Raw genomic sequence first — 19,983 nt, 5'->3', positions numbered from 1 at the left:
AGGTGAGATACCGCACAGGTACAGGAGTACTACCTGCACTCTACAGCCCTCTTCAAAGGCAGGATAACGTTCTTGAAGCCAGGAGTCACGGCACAAACCCTAAAGCGAGTGCATGGAAGGCAGAAGCAGGTGGCTCTCCGGGTTTAAGCCCAGCGTGTTCTATATAGTGAGTTCCGTGCCAGGCAGGAACATGAGACTTTCTCTCAAAAAAAAAAAAAAAAAGACAAAGTTACTCAGAGCATACTGTATTTTCACACACACACACCCCCTTTAAGTGAACACTGAAGTGGAGTTATAAACAGTTTTTTGACGTGGGTGTACGTGCGCGCGCACGTGCGTGCAGGCGTCCCGCCCGGGAAGCGACTCCACATGGGTGCGGGGAACTGAGCCCAGGCTTTTGCAAGAGCCCTTTGCCTCTTAGCTATGGGGGCCATCTCTGCAGCCGAGAGTCTATTCTTACCCTGACAGAAAGGGGAGAGAAGCTGAAATGAGAGCAGATGAGGAGGAAGACGCACAGGTCTGGCTGTGCTTTAATCAGCTGCACGTGTGTACTCGTTTTCAGTTACGACCACAGAACACAGGTAATAACAAGCTGCAGGAAAGACTCAGCAGAAACCAATCCGTGCTAAATTAAAACAATATGCAGTTTAAAAATACTGACTTTATTCAGAACGAGAAAGTTTAAAATCACACCATTACGAAAGTTTAAAAAAATATAGCACTCAATGCAGTGAAATAGTATATTTAATCATTTTGTAAAGACTTACGGCAGATTCCCGCCAGTTTACATGTGAGAACTTAGCATGATCCAAACTCAACTATCCACTTCTCGTATCTTTCAATGTCGGCAGCCGACACGGACTTAGACACTTTCTTTAAAGCCATTTCAAAATCCTCCATAGTGGTAGGCATATGCATTTCTTCTCTCGAAAGATTTCGTATTTCTTCTGGGGTTAGGCCTTCAATACGTCGTCTCATGGCCATCAAGGATGCATCCCTAGGTTTTAAGATTTTTTCAAAAAGCACAAAGTGTTACTTCGGTTGAAAAAAAAAAAAACTAAGCAAACAAGAACAACAACAACAACAGGTTAAATTCTCTAAAATCGTATATATATTATATGCATACATAATATTGCATTAAACCTTACACTGGAAAACACAGCCTACTCTTAGTTGCTTTTTAGTAGTGCATCTTCCATAATGAAATCAGACAGTAGTCAATTCAAGAAATAAATGCTGAGTATAGTCCAAGATAAAGTAAAAAGGTACAATAAAGAAGTGTGTAATAGGGCTGGAGAGATGGCTCAGCAGTTAAGAGCACTGGCTGCTCTTCTAGAGGTCCTGAGTTCAATTCCAGCACCTACATGGTGGCTCACAACCATCTATAAGTGATCTAATATCCTCTTCTGGCTGCAGGTGTGCATGCACACAGAGCACTCAAACATTTAAAAATTCTCCACATAAAGAAAATGGGGCCAGGCAGGGTTTCCCTTTTCCTCTTTTGGGAATTTCACATCAAGAATGTCTTATAAGCTGGGCAATGGTAGCACACACCTGGGAGGCCGAGGCAGAGCAGGCAGGTATCTGAGGTAGAGGCCAACCTGGTCTACACAGTGAGTTCCAAGACAACCCCGGCTACACTCTTTAAGAGAGAGTTTTATGTAGCCCAGACTGGCCTCAAACTGGCAGTGCAGACACGGATGACCTTGTACTTCTGACTCTCCTGTCTCCACGTCCCGAGTGTTAGGACTGTAGTCCACCACCATATCCTGTGGCTGAGGACCAAATCCAGCAATCGCTTCGCGCACGGGAAACAAGCATTCTACCATCTGAGCCACATGCCCCATTCTTTAACCAAATTCATCCTTAACTGCAGTCACCACGTATGCCGAAGAACAGTAACTTTATTTGCATACATTATCTCTGACCCTCAAGTTCTAAATGATATGCCTACTTAGAAATGAGGAAGCAAGGACTGGAGAGATAGCTAGCGGTTAAGAGCACTTGGCTGTTCTTCCAAAGGACCCCAGTTCAATTCCCAATAACATGGCAGTTCAGGATTGTCTGTAACTCCACTTCTAGGGCATCTGACACCCTCACACAACACACATGCAGGCAGAACACCAATGTACATAAAGTAAAAATAAAATATATATATAAAAAAGCCGGGAGCATTGGCACATGCCTGTAATCCCAGCACTGAGGGAGATAGAGCACTGAGGCAGGTAGATCTCTTTTGAGTTTGAGGCCAGCCTGGTCTACAAAGTAAGTCCAGGACAGCCAAGGCTACAGAGAAACCGTCTCAGAAAGAAGAAAAGAAAGGAAAGAAAGAAAGAGAGAAAGAGGGAGAAAGAAAGAGAAAGAAAAGAAAAAGAGAAGCAAAGACAGACAGACAGACGGATGAGGAAGCAAGCTAGTGTGGTGAAGACCCTCAGACTCAGATTAGGATCATGCCTTGCTGAACCAACTGGACAAAGTCTTATTCCAGTAACAGTGGACACAGTGATTAAAAGACTGTATAACTGTATCCCATGAGTGCATTAAATACACTTTAGTGGTTTCCCATCTAACATTGTAGGGAAACAATGTTTCTTGAACTTGTAGCCTTTTTTTTTTTTTTTTTTTTCCAGTTTTCTGAGACAGGGTTTCTCTCTGTCGCCCTGGCTGTCCTGAGCTCAATTTTGTAGACCAGGCTGGCCTCGAATTCACAGAGATATGCCTGCCTCTGCCTCCCCAAGTGGTGGGATTACTGGTGTGCACCACTGCGCTCAGCTACAAACTTGTAGCTTTCAAATGAACTGTGGAACATCAGATGCAAATATCTTGCCAAAGCCTGTTAACACTAGCTTAAAACCAACTTGTAACCACAGTGTATGGTGGGGCTCTTCAATTTTTTTATAGCTTGGGATCAAACTCTGGGCTTGCACATATTGGGCAAATGCTCTACACATGAGTTATATCCCCTGGCACATGTAGGTCATTTGCCCTAATATAATCACAATTCAAATTTATGCTTACAAAAATGAGAAAAACACACACCTGCACACGTTGGTAATATCCGCACCTGAGTAGCCTTCCATGTTTTCTGCTATGCTTGTAAGATCAACATCATCAGCCAATTCCAGCTCTCGTAGACTTATTCTTAACAGTTCTTCCCTGCCTTTTGCTAATGGGAGAAACATTTGAAACTGTAAGCCTTCAATGGAAACAGTTTTGCTTATTTTGCTCAAGCCTACTTTCTGATAGAGTTTTGAAGATGATCTCATAATATAGCTCAGGCTGACCTTGAATTCACCATCCTCCTCCCTCAGCCAAAGAGTGCCGCATTTACAGGCATAAGTGACCATGTCCATCACAAGCCCACACAGTAGTAAGAATTGTTATCAAGTTATCAAGGCTCCCATGTTCTAGATGTAGCTCAACAGCCACACAAGGAAAGAATATGCATTTGCCCCTTCAAGGAAGAGTAGCATCAAATTAAACTGTAAAAACCACCTGCTGACTGCAGCCCCCATAAGAGAGTCATAATGAAACACCTGATGGTAAAGGAATATAGATTCTCTTCTCGAGACGCCGGCGGAGAGCCTCATCTATATCCCAGGGAAAATTAGTAGCTGCCAGAACCATAACCATTTTGGAAGGGTCATCATTTTCTGAAGCGCCTCCAACACCTGAAAGGGCAAGAAGAAAGAGAGTTACTGAGTGGGATTCATGAACTAAAGCTCAGTTCTTCACAGACTACAAACTGTGCACCGTGATGCAGGGCATGTAGTCCCCGGGCTCCCTGAGACTCACGTGCGTATGTTGCCCAAGGAAAATGAAGTTCTGCAGTGCACAAAAATATGACTCATAAAGGATTTAATGATAACACTAGCCAACTCAATTACGTGCCAAATTATTTTTTCTTTCAATCTCTGGACATGGTGATACATGCCTTACATCTCAGCACTTGGGAGGAAGTGGTGGGCAGATCTCTGTGAGTCTGAGGCCACCACAGTGTACCTAGTCTCAGGACTACCAACACCATGCAGAGAACCTGCCTCAAAGAAGCAAACAAAAACAAACCATCAAGCTGGGTAAATACCACAGTGGGTTAAGTGCAGTGGCTGTTCTTCCAGAAGACCCGAGTTCAATTCCCAGCACCACTGGCAGCCCACAACTCTAACTTCAGTTTCAGGGGGCATGACACCCTCTTCTGACCCTCTCTGGCACCAGATATGCATAAGATGCACAAACATAAATGAAAACAAAATACACACAAAGTATGAAGACATTTTAAAAAGTATTGTAGAGCTGGAGAGACGGCTCAGAGGTTAAGAGCACTGGCTCCTCTTCCAGAGGTCCTGAGTTCAATTCCCAGTAACTACATGGTGGCTCATAACCATCTATAATGAGATCTGGTGCCCTCTTCTGGCCAGCAGGAATACATACAGACAGACCATTATATATAAATAAAAAGAGAGAAAGGAGGGAGGGGAGGGAAAGAAGGGACAGAGGGAGGGAAGAAAGAGAAAGAAAGGAAAGAAAGGAAGGAAGAAAGGAAGGAAGGAAGACACACACTCAGGGAGGCAGAGGCAGGCGGATCTCTGTGAAGTTTGAGGCCAGCCTGGTCTATAAAGAGAGTCCAAGATAGCCAAGGCTATACAGAGAAGCCCTGTCTCGAAAAGCAAAAAAAGTATTTAAGTGTATGTGTATATATAACACTAAGGTCAATTTGTTTGCATTTTATTTCTACTTGAGTTCTGTGGCTAAAAATAAGGGATCAATACTATACCACAGGCTGGTGTGTGGGTGCCATTATTTCTGACATGTATATCCATTTCCGCTGCTGATCTCTATGTCCTAAGTGCCTGCCCCTCTCGTTCACCTGGAGTGTTGAGCACATACTGAGCGTACTGAGCTCGCACTACAAACAGAGCTGACTGCCTGGAAAAGCTTACACAGCCCGCTCCCACCCCAAGCTAATCTATGCACAGACATGTATATACCATCCATTTGAACCAGCAGCTCAGCTTTCACCCTTCGGCTTGCTTCATGCTCTTCAGAAGTGCCTCGGCGGCTGCAGATGGAATCTATCTCATCAATAAATATGGTAGCTGGAGAGTAAAATCGAGCCTAAAGGAAGAAACCAAGCAAAACTTCGGTTTTTGGGTTCTGATTTTTCTTACTTAAAAATAACCTGAGGTTGAGGATACAACCAAGTAATACAGTGCTTGCCCAGTATGTTTACGGCCCAGTGTCAGAGAAATAAGCAATTTATAGATTAGAAACTGGGGCTGGAAAAATGGCTCTGTAGTCAAGAGTACTTGCAACTCCTGTAGAGAATCTGAGCTCAGTTCTGAGCCCCCAAATGGGCAACTTTCAGCCTTTTATAACTCCAGTTCCAGGGGACTGACACCCTCTTCTGGCCTTTGTGATTCCGCACACACATGGTGCAGACACACACAAGGCACTCACCCACACACAGGAAACACAGAGAAACAAATCTTTTAAAGAAACCAGAAAGCAGCTGAAGAGGCTGCCACACTGTACCTTTTCCTCTAGCCTAGTGGAAGAAAAAAAGAGCATGGCATCCTATCTTAAGGATTTTCATAAAATTGTATTTATTTGTGTGCATGCATATATGTGATATAGCAGAGCACTGAGCATTTGTGAAAGCACAACTTGTAGGTGTTCATCCTCTTCCCACCGTGTGGGCTCCAGGGGTCAAATTCCGGCTGACAAGCTTGGTGGCAAGCACCACTGAACATGGTCCATCTTTTTTTTTTATTTGGATAAAGACACTAATGAATCCCAGGTGTCCTCAATGTGCTACGTAGCTGCAGGTGACCTTGAGCTCATTCATACTGCTGGACTTCAGATGCGCACCACCAAACACAGCTCTGAAACAGCTTCAGATAAAAACAGACACCATCTCCTCTCTGTTATATAATTAAATTGGCTCTCTCTCAAAAACTGTGCCTGCGTGTATGTGTCATAAAGACAGGGTTATCGTATACCTTATTAATGATGTGAACTTGGTAGTACATTTAGAGGTATTGTTAGGTATTTTCAAGTTCTCTAGCTTGGTTGAAACCATTTCAATTCCTTTATAGAGTCTAAGAAAAGAAAATCATGTTAGATGACTCCCTTTTTGTTTTTTTTGAGACAGGGTTTTCTTGTCTGTCCTGGAGTCAATTTGTGGACCAGGCTGGCCTTGAACTCACAGAGATCCACCTGCCACTGCCTCCTGAGTACTGGGACTACAATTGTGGACCACCATCGCCTGGCTGGACGCGGTGGGGGAACGCCTGTAGTTGAGGGACAGGAAAAAATATGATAAAAATATACTGTATAACCTCACAGAATATACCATAAAACAGAGGCCTCAACTGAAGGACCAGAGGTTCAGTGTCACCCTCAAACATCGGCAGAGTTTGAAGCCGCCCTGTGACGCATGAGGCTCCGTCTCAAGAAACTCAACCAATTAGCTAGAACAGAGGCCTCACGCACTATAACACACCCACTTTGAGAGATTCTGGAGAAATGAAAACATGTTAAAAAAATTATCTACCTGCCATAGTGGCAGATGCCTATAATCTTAGCATTCAAGCAGATGAGGCAGGAGGATTGCTGTGAATTTTCAGATAGCTAGGACTGACTATATAGCCAAGACCCTGTTTCTAAATGCAAAATAAAAGTGTCATCTCAAGTTACAAAAGAGGCAGAGGGTTAGGTCTGAGGAAAAGCTGAACATGGGCCCTAACTGTAGATTACAAGGACAAGAATGCCAGACTATAGGCTCTGGCCCTTGAGTCAATCAATGTTCATTTGTCATAGCATCCTCTTAGAGTTGCAAAGGGATTTATTTAACACTGGTTAAGGTTTTTACCGAGCAGCTCCAGGAAAGCCAGGAAAGAAATGCTTTTTGATATACCTTTGTAAACCTCAGTATGAAAAACAGGGCTGTAAGTGGAGAGTGTGCTCAAGGTCCTTGGTTTGGAGAAAAGAATGACGCAAGCCAGCTCCTAGGAGGAAGCCTCTTCCCACAGAAGACATCCGTTTACCTCAATATAAAACTCTACAGTTGCAATCACAGTCAATAGCCAGGCAATGGTGATTCAAGCCTTTAATCTCAGCACGTGGGAGGCAGAAGCAGATGGATTTCTGAGTTTGAGACCAGCCTGGTCTACAGAGCAAGTTCCAGGACAGCCAGGGCTACACAGAGACCCTGACTGGAGGGGCGGGAGTAGGACTTAAAACAGTAACAGGCAGCATCAAGCCCCAACAAGTCAGTACTTGTATGGAACAAGTACTTGCTGTTTACTTGCTGTTGTCGCAGAGGTAAACTGCACGTGTTCTTTGTGCCTGTCAGCTTGTGTGTGCACAGGCGCTAAGGGTGACACGCACGTGGAGGCCACAGGTCAGTCTTGGGGGTCTCATCTTAGGTGCTGTCCACCTCCAATTCTGAGATAATGTCTCTCACCGGCCTGGGGCTCAACAATGCCATTAGGCTGGCTTGCCAGCACAGCGCCCCAGGATCTGCCTGTCTTTGCCTGCCCTGATCTGGGATTACAAGTACATACTACTATAAACAGTATTTCTTATGTGAATGGTAGGGATTGATCTCAGGTCCTGACACTGCATTGCATTTTCTCAATTAAGCCATATCCCAAGCCTGTAGACTCTATATTAGTGTCTTCTAAATAAAGAAACGGAGGCTCAGAAAGGGAGGAATCTACTGGCAGTAACAGCTAGGAAAGTGACCAATAAGGAATTGGAACCCAGACATTTTAAGCTTAGTTCTTTTAATTTTGAGATGTAGGCAATACACTTCCCCTTCTCTCAAGTACAGAGAAAATAATTCTTTTCAGAGTTACCAGAGATTCTCCACTAGATTGCTATTGTGCTACAGACTATTAATAAGCCATTAAGACCCCGCTAAAACCTGCCTCCTCCTGAGCTGGGTAGTGGCAGTGCACACCTTTGACCCCACACCTTTGACCCCATCACCCAGGAGGCAGAGGCAGGAAATCTCTGAATTCTCGGCCAGCCTAGTTCTATAGAGCGAATCCCAAAACTCTACAGAGAAACTCTGCCTCAAAAAAACCACAAATAAACAAGTAAATAAATAAATAAGCAAGCAAGCAAGGAAAAATGCCTCCTGGTTTATGAGTGTCAAAGTCCAAAAGGAAGTAAATATAAACCAAAACAGGAAGAAGCTTCCCAGAAAATCGATAACTTGAAATGATAATGTAGCTTGCTTCATTATTAATTAATAATAAATTAATAATTAACGGTTTTTTGAGCTTAGAAAGTATAAGATCTGGGATGGTATCACATGATCACCTAAGACTTTTTCCACTATGATTAAGTATGCATGTCTTCCTCCTCTCCCGGCCTGGCTCTCAGTATCTGAGGGTGCAAGACAAGCTGCCAAGGGAGAAAAGGAATCAATAGTCCAATCTAGTTGATACATCTAACAACAACTCTACACCTAAAGCTCAAGGATACCACATAAGAGGAGACAGAAAGTCCGTAAGAGCCAGAGGACCAGGGGGTGTGCTGTGAGACAGTGTCTTCCAGACATGAAAGGAAAGCCTTACACACCCACAAAATGATAACAACATGGCTGCCTAAATAAAACCTGCACAGCAACACCAGTTAACATGCCAATGTCATCAGTGGAACTCCCCCAAACATCACCCTAAAATAAAGGGCTACAGGCAACTAATGGCTACAGACAGAGGAGAGTCAGGTTTTTTTCAGACACAAACTCCCAACTCCCAACAGGTTATCCAATCCTAAGTGGTCAGCACTAAATATCATATACACATGAGAGAGATGGGGGTGGGAAAGAGAGAGAGAAATGTCTTTGTCACCATGTAATAGTGTAATGCTGTCCTAACATATCATCAATTGCACTAGTTCTTAGAGACAAGACCAAAGGAATCAGTGAAGTTTAACGAAGTCCTTAAAAGGCAGCCAAGTTTAATACGAACACTACTAGCACCTGTAGAATTATATTTTTCCTATTGGCACTAACATTTGTGAGATAACATTAAGAAAAAGAAACTCAAGTTACTGTTCAAAGGTCATGATGGACAGCAAGATGGCACCCATCGGGGTCATCACATGCTCCATTCCCTGACAGATGGGTCAGTCCTAACCTTGGTGCCTCAGAAGCTCTGAGATCAGCAGGGCTATCCTCTCACTCGTCTGTAATCTCCTTAATTTAATATGTAGCTACTTGTTTATTTGGATGTATTTATTTTTTCTTGTGTGTGTGTATGTATGTATGTATGTATGTATGTATACACACACATATATATGCCACTGTCCTGGAACTCACTATGTAGACCAGCTTGGCCGCAAACTCATAGAGATCCATCTGCCTCTGCCTTTCAATTGCTGGGATCAAAGGTGTGCATCACCAAGCCTGGCTTTCCAGCATTCTAAAGTTAAGTATATGCCTAGATTTGCTGATGCATCAAAGACCACCAGACACTTCAGAAATAATAATTTTAAAAAATTACATTAGAAATACAGAAGACAGCCTGTATCTCAAGAAATAAGGAATTTATCCAATGTGGAAATCCAGAATGATCATTGTGGCTGTTTGTCATCAGACAAGAGAATTATCTTTATAATAAATGACTTCCAAAATGCAAAATAAAAAATTGTATCTTAGGGGCTGGAGAGATGGCTCAGTGGTTAAGAGCATTGTCTAGTCTTCCAAAAGACCTGGGTTCAATTCCTAGCACCCACATGGCAGGTCACAACTGTCTGTAATACCAATGAATATCCCCAATTCCAAGGGATCTAACACCTTCACACTAATGCACATAAAATAAAAATTAAATAAATCATTAATACAAAAATTGTATATTAAACAACCTTAAAAATATTCTGCAAAAAGAATGAAATGTAGGAAAAAGAGAGAGAGAGAGAGAGAAACTCAAAATAACAACCAAAGAAAAGAATTCAAACACTGGGTCATTAAACTCAAGGTAGGGGCTGAAGAGATGGCTCAGTGGTTAAGAGTTGTTACTGCTCTTTTGGGCAACTGGAGTTTAGTTCCCTGCACCCACCACAGGCAGCTCACAAACACCTGTAACCCCGGCTACAGGAGATTCAGCAGCCTCTTCAGGTCTCCACAGGCACCTGCACTCATATAGCCTCATACATACACACATACACACACACACACACACACACACACACACGCACACAATTAAAATAAAATCAATCTTAAACTCAAGGTCCTTAGCATAGCTGACAGACTGGAAGTGATCTAAGTTCCATAACTTCTGAAGAGTCTCATCTTTGGCCTGTTAAAACACGGCATTACGATGTCACAAACAGTGTGCTGTTTACCAAACATAATTATGGAGCTGGCAAGATTGTTCAAGCAGATAAAAATCACTTGTTGGACAAGGGGAATTCACATAAGGTGGAAGCAGAGACCCACCCCACATAACTGTCCTTTGATGTCCACTTCAGTTTTGGTGGTACGCATATGTCCCCTGCTCCATCTCATATATATGCATGTACACACACACACACTAAAACTTAAAACAAACCAACTAGCCATAATTAAACTCATAGCACTTAGGAATGCTAAACCCATAGTGTACACACACTCAGAAAATAGCAGATGTGGCTCCACCTCTGGAGGAAAAAAGACAAGCAGAAACCCAGGTCACATGACTATAAAGGATGTGTCAAAGGCACAGAGTCAAGCCTAGGCAGTGCCACCGTCCGTGTAACGGAGAAAGCGGAGTCAAGAGTCTCTGTTGGAGCAGCTCCAAACATTACCATTTCAAACAGGAGCCGAACAAGCTTCTCCGACTCTCCTCTGTATTTGGAAGTCAGGGTTGATGAAGAGATATTGAAGAACGTTGTCTTGCACTCTGTAGCAACTGCTTTAGCAAGCAGGGTTTTTCCAGTGCCAGGAGGGCCAACCATCAACACTCCCTGTAGGGATACAACAGTGTAAGAGAAGACTTCATCTGTCATTGCTATTTCCTTCCCTTTTGACTTTTTGTTTTGTTTTGCTTTTAGGATGATAAAAACAAACCAGGACTTGCGCTCTTGGGCTCTAATGACCACCCTTCCTCCATTCTCTGAAGGAGTGGGACTATCTGTGGCCACCACCTTGTCAGGTACAAGCTTACCCTTGTTCTAACTAATTATACCAAGTACCAAATTTCACTAAATTTATATGTAACACTGTGACAAAGAGCAAAGAGAAAAATGAATATTTCCTAACAATATTTATTCATTTATATAGTGTCTCACTAATTTATCCCTGGCTGTCCTAGAACTCACTATGGAGACCAGGCTGGCCTCAAACTCACAGAGCTCCACCTCAAACTCACTCCTCCCAAGTGCTGGGATTAAAAGTATATGCCATCTCTACTGGCACAAATACTTTTTCTATTACACAAAAGAAAGTTAATAACATTAAAAGTTTGGAACTCAAGAAAAAGAAAACAGGTAATTATTAATTTATTAATCATTACCAAAAGATTAACTGTTAATAATCAATATTTTAAAAAAGCAGATAAATGTTTACTCTTAACCCAGATTGTTTTAAATAGCTCCTTTTCATATCATCCCAGACTTTTCAAAAATACCCACTATGATGCAAAAATATGGCTGAATTTATCAAAAACAATTCCAAAACTACTACAAGTTACGTGAAATGACACATGAAATGCATGAGCCCACTGGGTCATACGTGCAAACAGAAGAAGGTTCTAAGTGTGCTATGTGTGGGAAGAGTGATGCTGAACTGAACGTTGTGCTTTTACTCTGGGAACCTTGCATTAGCTTTTGATCAAAACAAAATTCAAGTAATACAACATCAGATTTTTCTTTACATTTTTTTTCTTCCTCCCTCCCCCCTTTTTTTTTTCTTTAAATATTTTTTTTGAGATCAGGCCTTACTCTAATCTAATCTGTCTTGAACTCACTATATAGTCCAGGCTTACCTCAAACCCAAGGTGATCCTCCTGCTTCAGCTTCCTGAGTGCTAGGATTATAGGCTTAAACTAGTACACCTAGTTTAAAATTTTCCTCATTCCACTTTCTCCACTACAAGTACATAATAGTTCTCCACAGCAGCATTGCCACTTACTTTGATGATACCTATACATACAAACTTACTTTCCATGGTCTCCTAATGCCCTTAAAGAATTCTGGCATCCACATTGGTAACACCACTGCTTCCTTAAGCAACTTTTTAGCTTCCACTAAATCAGCAATATCATCCCTGAAAGAAAAGATACTTTATTAGCCAACCCCTTAGATTATATACCCAATTCTACATCATCAACCTGAAAACCATCACCAGCACAGGTCTCTATGCCACAGACAAAAATGCTCAATCCTTCCTTGAGCACTGGAGAATATATATATATATATATATATGACTGGTCCTACCACACCAATCAGTATATACAAAGGATAACACTTGTCTTTAGCTGCTGGCAGTAACGATTTTCATTTTAACTTAGGAGAACAAAGCTCTCCTTCTCTATGTTGCCAGGTTAGTGTAAAATCTGTGTTGTGATATGACCTAAATCACGGTTTCAGTACCTCCTTAACTAAAAAGCTTGGAGTCATAAATGATTCCGGTTTGGGAATATTTGCATATACTTCACCAGTTAAAGCTGTTAATTTCATCTAAAACTCTCCAAACTTTCTAAGGATAATGGCTTTGCAGAAAAAAACTGTGACTCAGGGCCCTAGGTTGGAGAAAAGAATGCCACAAGCCAGCATGTAGGAGGAAGTTCTTCCCCCAGAGAAAAGTAGATTAACTCTACATTTGAAAATGTATCCCATGGCGAGAGTGGTGCGCACCCTTAACCCAGCACTCAGGAGGCAGAGACAGATGGATCTTTGAGTCTGAAGGCAGTCTAGTCTACAGAGCAAGTTCCAGGACAGCCAGGGAAATATAGAGAAAACTGTCTTGGGGAAAAAAAAAAGAAAAAAGGAAATGTGTCCAATAACCAAGTGGTGGTAGCACATAGCTTTAATCCCAGCACTCAAGAGGCAGAGGCAGGTGGACCTATTGAGTTCCAGGCCAGCCTGGTTTACATGAATTCTATACAGAGAAACCTTGTCTTGAAAAGCAAAAAAATGTGGATCCCGGTGCATTTTTAGACTTCTGATTTTCAGGTTGCATTATCACAGATGGCATTTTATCTTTTTTTTAAATATGTGCTTTGGTGTTTTGCCTGCATGTATGTCTGTAGGAGGGTGTCAGATCTTGGAGTTACAGACAGTTGTGAGCTGCCGTGTGGGTGCTGGAATTTGAACCTCTGCAAGAATAGTCAGTAACTCACTCCAGCCCCAGGCAACTCATATTTCATAAAGGCTTAGAAGAATGGTCATTAAAAATACTAAACAGGGCATGCAGCAAAGACAGCTGCTATGCTTCTAACTCCAGTAAGAGGCAGATGCCAAAGTGAAAAGAATCATCAACATCATTATGAAGTTCTCCCCAGCCACTAGACTACCTACCAGGACTTCTGGCTAGTGTATGTAGCAACTTTATTATGAAAACAGATTTTATTTTTATAAATACCAATTACTAAAAGTATTTCAATATTATAAAAACACTCATTAACCATCTATATTTTAATAGAAAGTATGTAACGGAATGTAATTATATAACTTGTGGAAGCATGAGCTTCTACAGATCCCCTAAATTTACCCTGCCTATAAGACGTGCAGGAATAAAGATAGAGCAAGGATTGAGGGAACGACCAACCAATGACTGAGACCCACCAATCTGAGACCCACCCCATGGGCGAGAGCCAACCCGACACTATTAATGATGCTCTGCTATGCTTGCGAGAGGCAACAGCAGCAGATCAAAATAGATGCTGAAACTTACAGCCAAATATTAGGTGGAGCTTGGAGAGTCTTGTAGAGGAGTAGAGGGAAGGATAGAGGGACCTGGAGGAGACAAGAACTCCACAAGAAGACCAACAGAGTCAACTAACCTAGGCCCATGGAGGCTTAAGCATCAACCAAAGAGTAACCAAAGAGTCTGGATCTAGGACCCCTACACATATGTAGCTGAGGGGCAGCTTGGTCTTCATGAGGGTCCCCTAACAAGTGGAGCAGGGGCTGCCTCTGACACGGATTCCACTAGGCAATGGATCGCACTTGGGGATCACTCTCCTTGCTGGGCTGCCTTGTCTGGACTCGTGGAAGAGGATGCACTTAATCCGGAAGTGACTTGATGTGCTGGGGCGGGCTGGTAAGGGAGGGGGGAGGCTCCCCTTTTCTGAGGAGAAGAGGAAGGGGAAAGGGGAAAGAAGGTGGAAGGGTGGGACTAGGAGAAAATGAGAGGGCTGCGAGCGAGATGTAAAAGTAAGAAATAAATAGAATTTTTAAAAAGATATAGATCTTTTATTAGATGTAAAGTTGAGAATCGTGAACTAATAACAAATCAAAGCAATATCTACCACAAGCTATACACCTAAACAAGATGCATGCCTTAAAAACCTCTACGTAGGCTCAGAGGTTAAGAGCACTGGCTGCTCTTCCAGAGGTCCTGAGTTCAAATCCCAGCAACCATGTGGTGGCTCACAGTCATCTACAATAAGATCTCATAACCTCTTCTAGTGTGCAGGCATACATGCAAACAAACATTGTATACATAATAAATAAAAAAATCTTTGAAAAACAAAACCTCCATCTCGGGTTGGTTGGGCGGCTCAGTGTGTGCAAGTGGTTACTGTACAAGCCTGAGGGTCTGACCCTCAGAACCCACAGAGACATGGGAGAGAACCAAATCCACAAAGTCGTCCTCTCAAACCTGTGCCACAGCAGTGCTCTGTCCCATCCTAACACACACCATAAAATTTCAAAACAAACAACAGAAACTGCAATCTTTTCAACACTAGAAAGGGCTCAAAAGATGAAATCTGTGTTATCTTTGTCCCACTTTGTATATGACATATTAATCTGAAAGAATCTCCAGGGGCTGGGGGTATTAAATTGGCAGAGAACTTGCCTCACATGTATGAGGCACCGTGTTCAATACTTAATATCACACACATAAACAAAAACAAAATAGAGGCTGGAGAACTGGCTCAGTGGTTAAGAGCACTGGCTGCTGTTGCAGAGTGCCAGGTTTGGTCCCCAGCACCAACAGAGCAGCTCAAAGGCATTTACAACCACAGTTGTATGGGATGCCATGCCTACTTTCCTCCAAAAGCACTGTCCACATATGACACAATGACATGCATGTAGGCAAACACCTGTACACGCAAAATGCAAACAGACTTAAAACTACGCAGACTAAAGTCTGGGTTATATAGCTCAGTTGGTTCAGTTCTCGCAGAGTCCTCACTATCACCACACACGCTGTTCATGGCAATGTGTGTCATCTCAGTAGTCAGTTAAGAGGACTGAGATTCAATGCTATTCTGGCTACATAGCCAACGTGAAGCCAGCCTGATCTACAAAGAACCCTGCCTTAAACAACAATAAGAGGTCAAAGTGTCACTATTCGTAGATGATATGATAGTATATATGAGCGACCCCAAAAACTCAACCAGAGAACTCCTCCAGCTAATAAACACCTTCAGCAAAGTGACAGGATACAAAATCAACTAAAAAAAAAAAAAAAAAAAAAAATCAGAAGCCCTCCTGAATACCAAAGACAAAAGGGCCGAGAAAGAAATAAGGGAAACAACACCCTTCACAATAGCCACTAACCACATAAAGTACCTTGGAGTGATACTAACCAAGGAAGTGAAAGACCTGTTTGATAAAAACTTCAAGTCTCTGAAGAAAGAAATTGAAGAAGATATCAGAAGATGGAAAGATCTCCCGTGCTCATGGATAGGTAGGATTAACATTGTGAAAATGGCCATCCTTGCCAAAAGCAATCTACAGATTCAATGCAATTCCCATCAAAATACCAACTCAATTCTTTACGGACCTTGAAAAAAAGATTCTCAGCTTCATATGGAGAAACAAAAAACCCAGAATCTCCAAAACAATCCTGAATAACAACAGATCATCTGGAGGTATCTCCATCCCCAATCTCAAGCTATACTACAGAGCAATAAAATAAAAACTGCATGGTATTGGCGTAGAAATAGAAAGGAGGATCAATGGAACTGAATAGAAGATCCAGAAATAAACCCACACACCTATGAATACTTGATTTTTGACAAAGCAGCCAAATCCATTCAATGGAAAAAAGACAGCATCTTCAACAAATGGTGCTGGTCCAACTGGATGTCTACATGCAGGAAAATGAAAATAGATCCACATTTATCACCCTGCACAAAACTAAAGTCCAAGTGGATCAAAGACCTCAACATTAAACCAGATACTCTAAATTGGTTAGAAAAAAAAGTGGGCAACAGCCTAGAACTCATTGGTACAGGAGACAACTTCCTGAACAGAACACCAACAGCACAGGCTCTAAGAGCAACAATCAATAAATGGGACCTCATGAAGCTGAAAAGCTTCTGTAAAGCAAAGGACACCATCATCAAAACAAAACGACTGCCTACAGATTGGGAAAGAATCTTCACCAACCCTTTATCTGACAGAGGGCTAATATCCAGTATATATAAAGAAATAAAGAAGCAGAAAAGCAACAAACCAAGTAATCCAATTAAAAAATGGGATACAGAGATAAACAAGAATTCTCAATAGAGGAATATCGAATGGCAGAGAAACACTTAAAGAAATGCTCAACATCATTAGCCATTAGGGAAATGCAAATCAAAACGACCCTGAGATTTTACCTCACACCCATCAGAATGGCCAAGATAAAAAACTCAAGTGACAACACATGCTGGAGAGGTTGTGGAGAAAGGGGAACCCTCCTCCATTGCTGGTGGGAATGTAAACTGGTACAACCACTTTGGAAGTCAATCTGGCGCTTACTCAGACAATTAGGAATAATGCTTCCTCAAGACCCAGCTATACCACTGCTAGGTATATATATACCCAAAATTTGCTTAAGTACAGAACAAGGACATTTGCTCAACCGCGTTTGTAGCAGCTTTATTTGTAATAGCCAGAACCTGGAAACAACCCAGATGTCCATCATCGGAGGAATGGATACAGAAATTGTGGTATTTTTACACAATGGAATACTACTCAGCAATCAAAAATGAGGAAATCATGAAATTTGCAGGCAAATCGTGGCATCTAGAAATGATCATTCTGAATGAAATATCCCAGAAGGAGAAAGACAAACATGGTATATATTCGCTTATATAGACCTACAAGATATAATAAACATAATGAAGTCTATACACCTAAAGGAGATAAACAAGAAAGCAGACACGAGGTAAGATGATCAATCCTCACTTAGAAAGACAAATGAGATGTGCATTGGACGTATGAAAGGAATCTACCACAGAAGGCATCTGAAAGACCCTACCAAGCAGCGTTTCAAAACAGATACTAAGACTCATAACCAAACCTTCGGCAGAAGGGGAGTTAGTATAACAGGGGAAGGATAGGAGCCCCACAAGGACCAAATATATCTGGGCACAGGGTTTTTTTTCTGAAACTGTTTCTCCAACCAAGGATCATGTATGGATACAACCTAGAACCTTTACTCGGACGAAGCTCGTGGTAGCTCAATAACCAATTGGTTTCCCGTAGTAAGGGGAACAGGGACTATCTCTGACAGGAACTCAATGACTGGCTCTTTGACTCCCCACCCCCCAAGGAAAGAACAGTTCTGCTAGGCCACAGAAGAGGACTTCGCAGCCAGCCCTGAAGATACCTGATAAAACAGGGCCAGATGAAAGGGGAGAAGGTCCTCCCCAGTCCGTGGACTTGGAAAGAGGCAGGGAGAAGCTGAGGGAGGGAGGATGGGATTGGGAGGGAATTGGGGAGCGGGATGAAGCTGGGATGCAGAGTTGATAAAATGTAAATAATAATAACAAATAATAATAATAATAATAATAATAATAATAAAACCCCTCAAGAGCACATACTGGCATAACCTCAATGGAAATCAGGTTTTCACTGTATGTATTGCTTACACAGTATATCCTCTAGTTCTTCCCCAATGGCAGATCTTTAGCACATGCCCATTTTGTCTTCATTTCTGCTTCCAAAACCATCAGCTCAGTTAGCTTGTGATATGACTTACCATCGAACGTTGGGATTCTGAGAAATTATATCTCTTTCCAAAGCTTCCACTAAGTCCTTGTCATATCCAGTGCTATCAAACTTACTTGCCTCTGGTTCTGTAACTGCAGCAGGTGATTTGTTCTATATGAGGAGATAAAAAAAACAAAAGTTTTTAATTGACTGAAAATTTGTATTTTGTTTGTTGGCACAAGAACATGTATACACGCACACACACAAATTTTTGGGAGGGAAGGGGGTCCCTCTTTGGTTGCCCTGGAACTCACTATGTAGACAAGGCTGGACTAAACTCAGAAAATCACCCCGAGTGCTAGGATTAAATGCACGTGCCACCACATATGGCTTCAAATTTATTTTAAAAGGGAAACTCCCCATAAAACCCAATGACACCCAAAGGCTTCCTGCCTGGTGAACGGAAATCTTACACATACAGTGAAGAGTCTGCAGCTGTGGCAAACCAGCACCTGAAATGTGTTCAAGTCTTGATTTCTAAGGTTAACAAATGACTCACTTAAAAACATTCTGTTTTAGTGGGCATGCTGGCACAGGCCTGTAATCCTAGCACTCAGGGAGGCAGAGGAGGGTGGATCTTTGTGAGTTCAAGGCCAGCCTGGTCTACAAATCCAGAAAAGCCAAGGCTACGTGGAGAAACCCTGTCTTGAAAAATGAAAACACAAAACAACAAATAAACAAAACAAAAACAACAACAAAAAATCCCCAACATTTTGTTTTGAGGGAAGCTGGAGAGATGGCTCAGACTAAGAGCACTGGCTGCTCTTCCAGAAGCTCTGAGTTCAATTCCCAGCAGCTACATGGCACCACAACTGTCTGTAACTGTAGTCCCATGGGATCTGACACCCTCTTCTAGCATGCAAGTGTACACGCAGACAAAACATTCATATACATAAAATAAATTTTAACAAATTGTTCTCCTTTGTTGTTGGTGTGTGTGTTTATGTGTGCAACCGCCTACAGGGACCACAAGAGGGTGTGGGATTCCCCAGTCGGAGGAACAGGATGCTGTACGCTCCCCATGCGGGTAACAGACTCTAACTCAGGAAGAGCAGCAGGTGCAGCTTGACCGGAGCCACCTCTCCAGGCCCAGCCTTCACTTTGAAGGCTGTAACACTTACCTTTTCCTCTCTTCCTTTGTTCTGTTCTTTCTTTTCACGACTACGAACAGCTTTCCCTCTGTCATTGTGAAGATTCTGTGCAGATGGACGATGGGCTCTGATGACTGCGCCTGGACGGTTACTGTGGGGTTTAGGGTCACTGTACTGAGAAGACTGGCGTTTCCTAGGTCCTGGTGAGGGTCTAAACAATATAAGATCGTTAAAATTATAATCAAATCCTGAAGGAGCCAGGCATACACAGAGAACTAACGAAGTCAAGGCAAAAACGGCACACTGCATGATAACAAATTTCAGGATGCTGAACCCCAGGATCTAAAATTTAAATCTGACATAGCTGCTATGGTCGGTGACAGGAATGCAGGACTGTCATAGTTTACAATGAAAGGAAAGTCACTTCCACTGAGGACACCCCTGTACTACAAGCAAAGTCTGAGAAGTGAAAGAGAGGAATTATCAGAGAACACTGTTCTACCAGAGCCACCAGAACACAGTGCAAATGCTGTTTCTTCTCTCCACAGCTACAAATGCAGTCGCTGTGATTTACTGAGAGTATATCATAATTTTCGTTGTTTAACTAAAAGTTTTAATAATCACCCCATTCTAAGACTAGGATGAAAACTGGGTATCGTAATATGTGCCCTTTAATTCCAGCATTTGAAGGACAGAGGAATGTGGATCACTGTTGAGTTAGAGGCCAGGCATACACAGCAAGTACCAT

At 42.3% G+C, this 19,983-nt stretch overlaps 1 protein-coding gene across 4 annotated transcripts in view; it reads right to left on the bottom strand.

Annotated features, from left to right (window-relative positions):
- Positions 1 to 726: 726 nt before the first annotated feature.
- The window catches only part of Katna1 (katanin catalytic subunit A1), a 35,975-nt gene continuing 16,718 nt past the window's right edge, over positions 727 to 19,983 (bottom strand). For all 4 annotated transcript variants that reach the window (XM_055608074.1, XM_055608075.1, XM_055608073.1 and 1 more), the window contains 8 exons: positions 19,266 to 19,446; positions 18,134 to 18,255; positions 12,151 to 12,256; positions 10,798 to 10,956; positions 4,989 to 5,115; positions 3,537 to 3,671; positions 3,040 to 3,166; positions 727 to 997 (listed from right to left, as the gene is read on the bottom strand). In XM_055608074.1, the coding sequence (XP_055464049.1) occupies positions 799 to 997; positions 3,040 to 3,166; positions 3,537 to 3,671; positions 4,989 to 5,115; positions 10,798 to 10,956; positions 12,151 to 12,256; positions 18,134 to 18,255; positions 19,266 to 19,446 (1,156 nt within the window). In that variant the 3' untranslated portion in view covers positions 727 to 798. The remainder of the gene's footprint in view (positions 998 to 3,039; positions 3,167 to 3,536; positions 3,672 to 4,988; positions 5,116 to 10,797; positions 10,957 to 12,150; positions 12,257 to 18,133; positions 18,256 to 19,265; positions 19,447 to 19,983) is intronic.

The sequence above is a fragment of the Psammomys obesus genome, unplaced genomic scaffold, assembly GCF_907164565.1.
Source record: "Psammomys obesus unplaced genomic scaffold, mPsaObe1.curated_primary_1811, whole genome shotgun sequence".
NCBI classification, from domain to species: Eukaryota; Metazoa; Chordata; class Mammalia; order Rodentia; family Muridae; genus Psammomys; species Psammomys obesus.
This window is presented reverse-complemented; position numbering and strand designations above follow the sequence as displayed.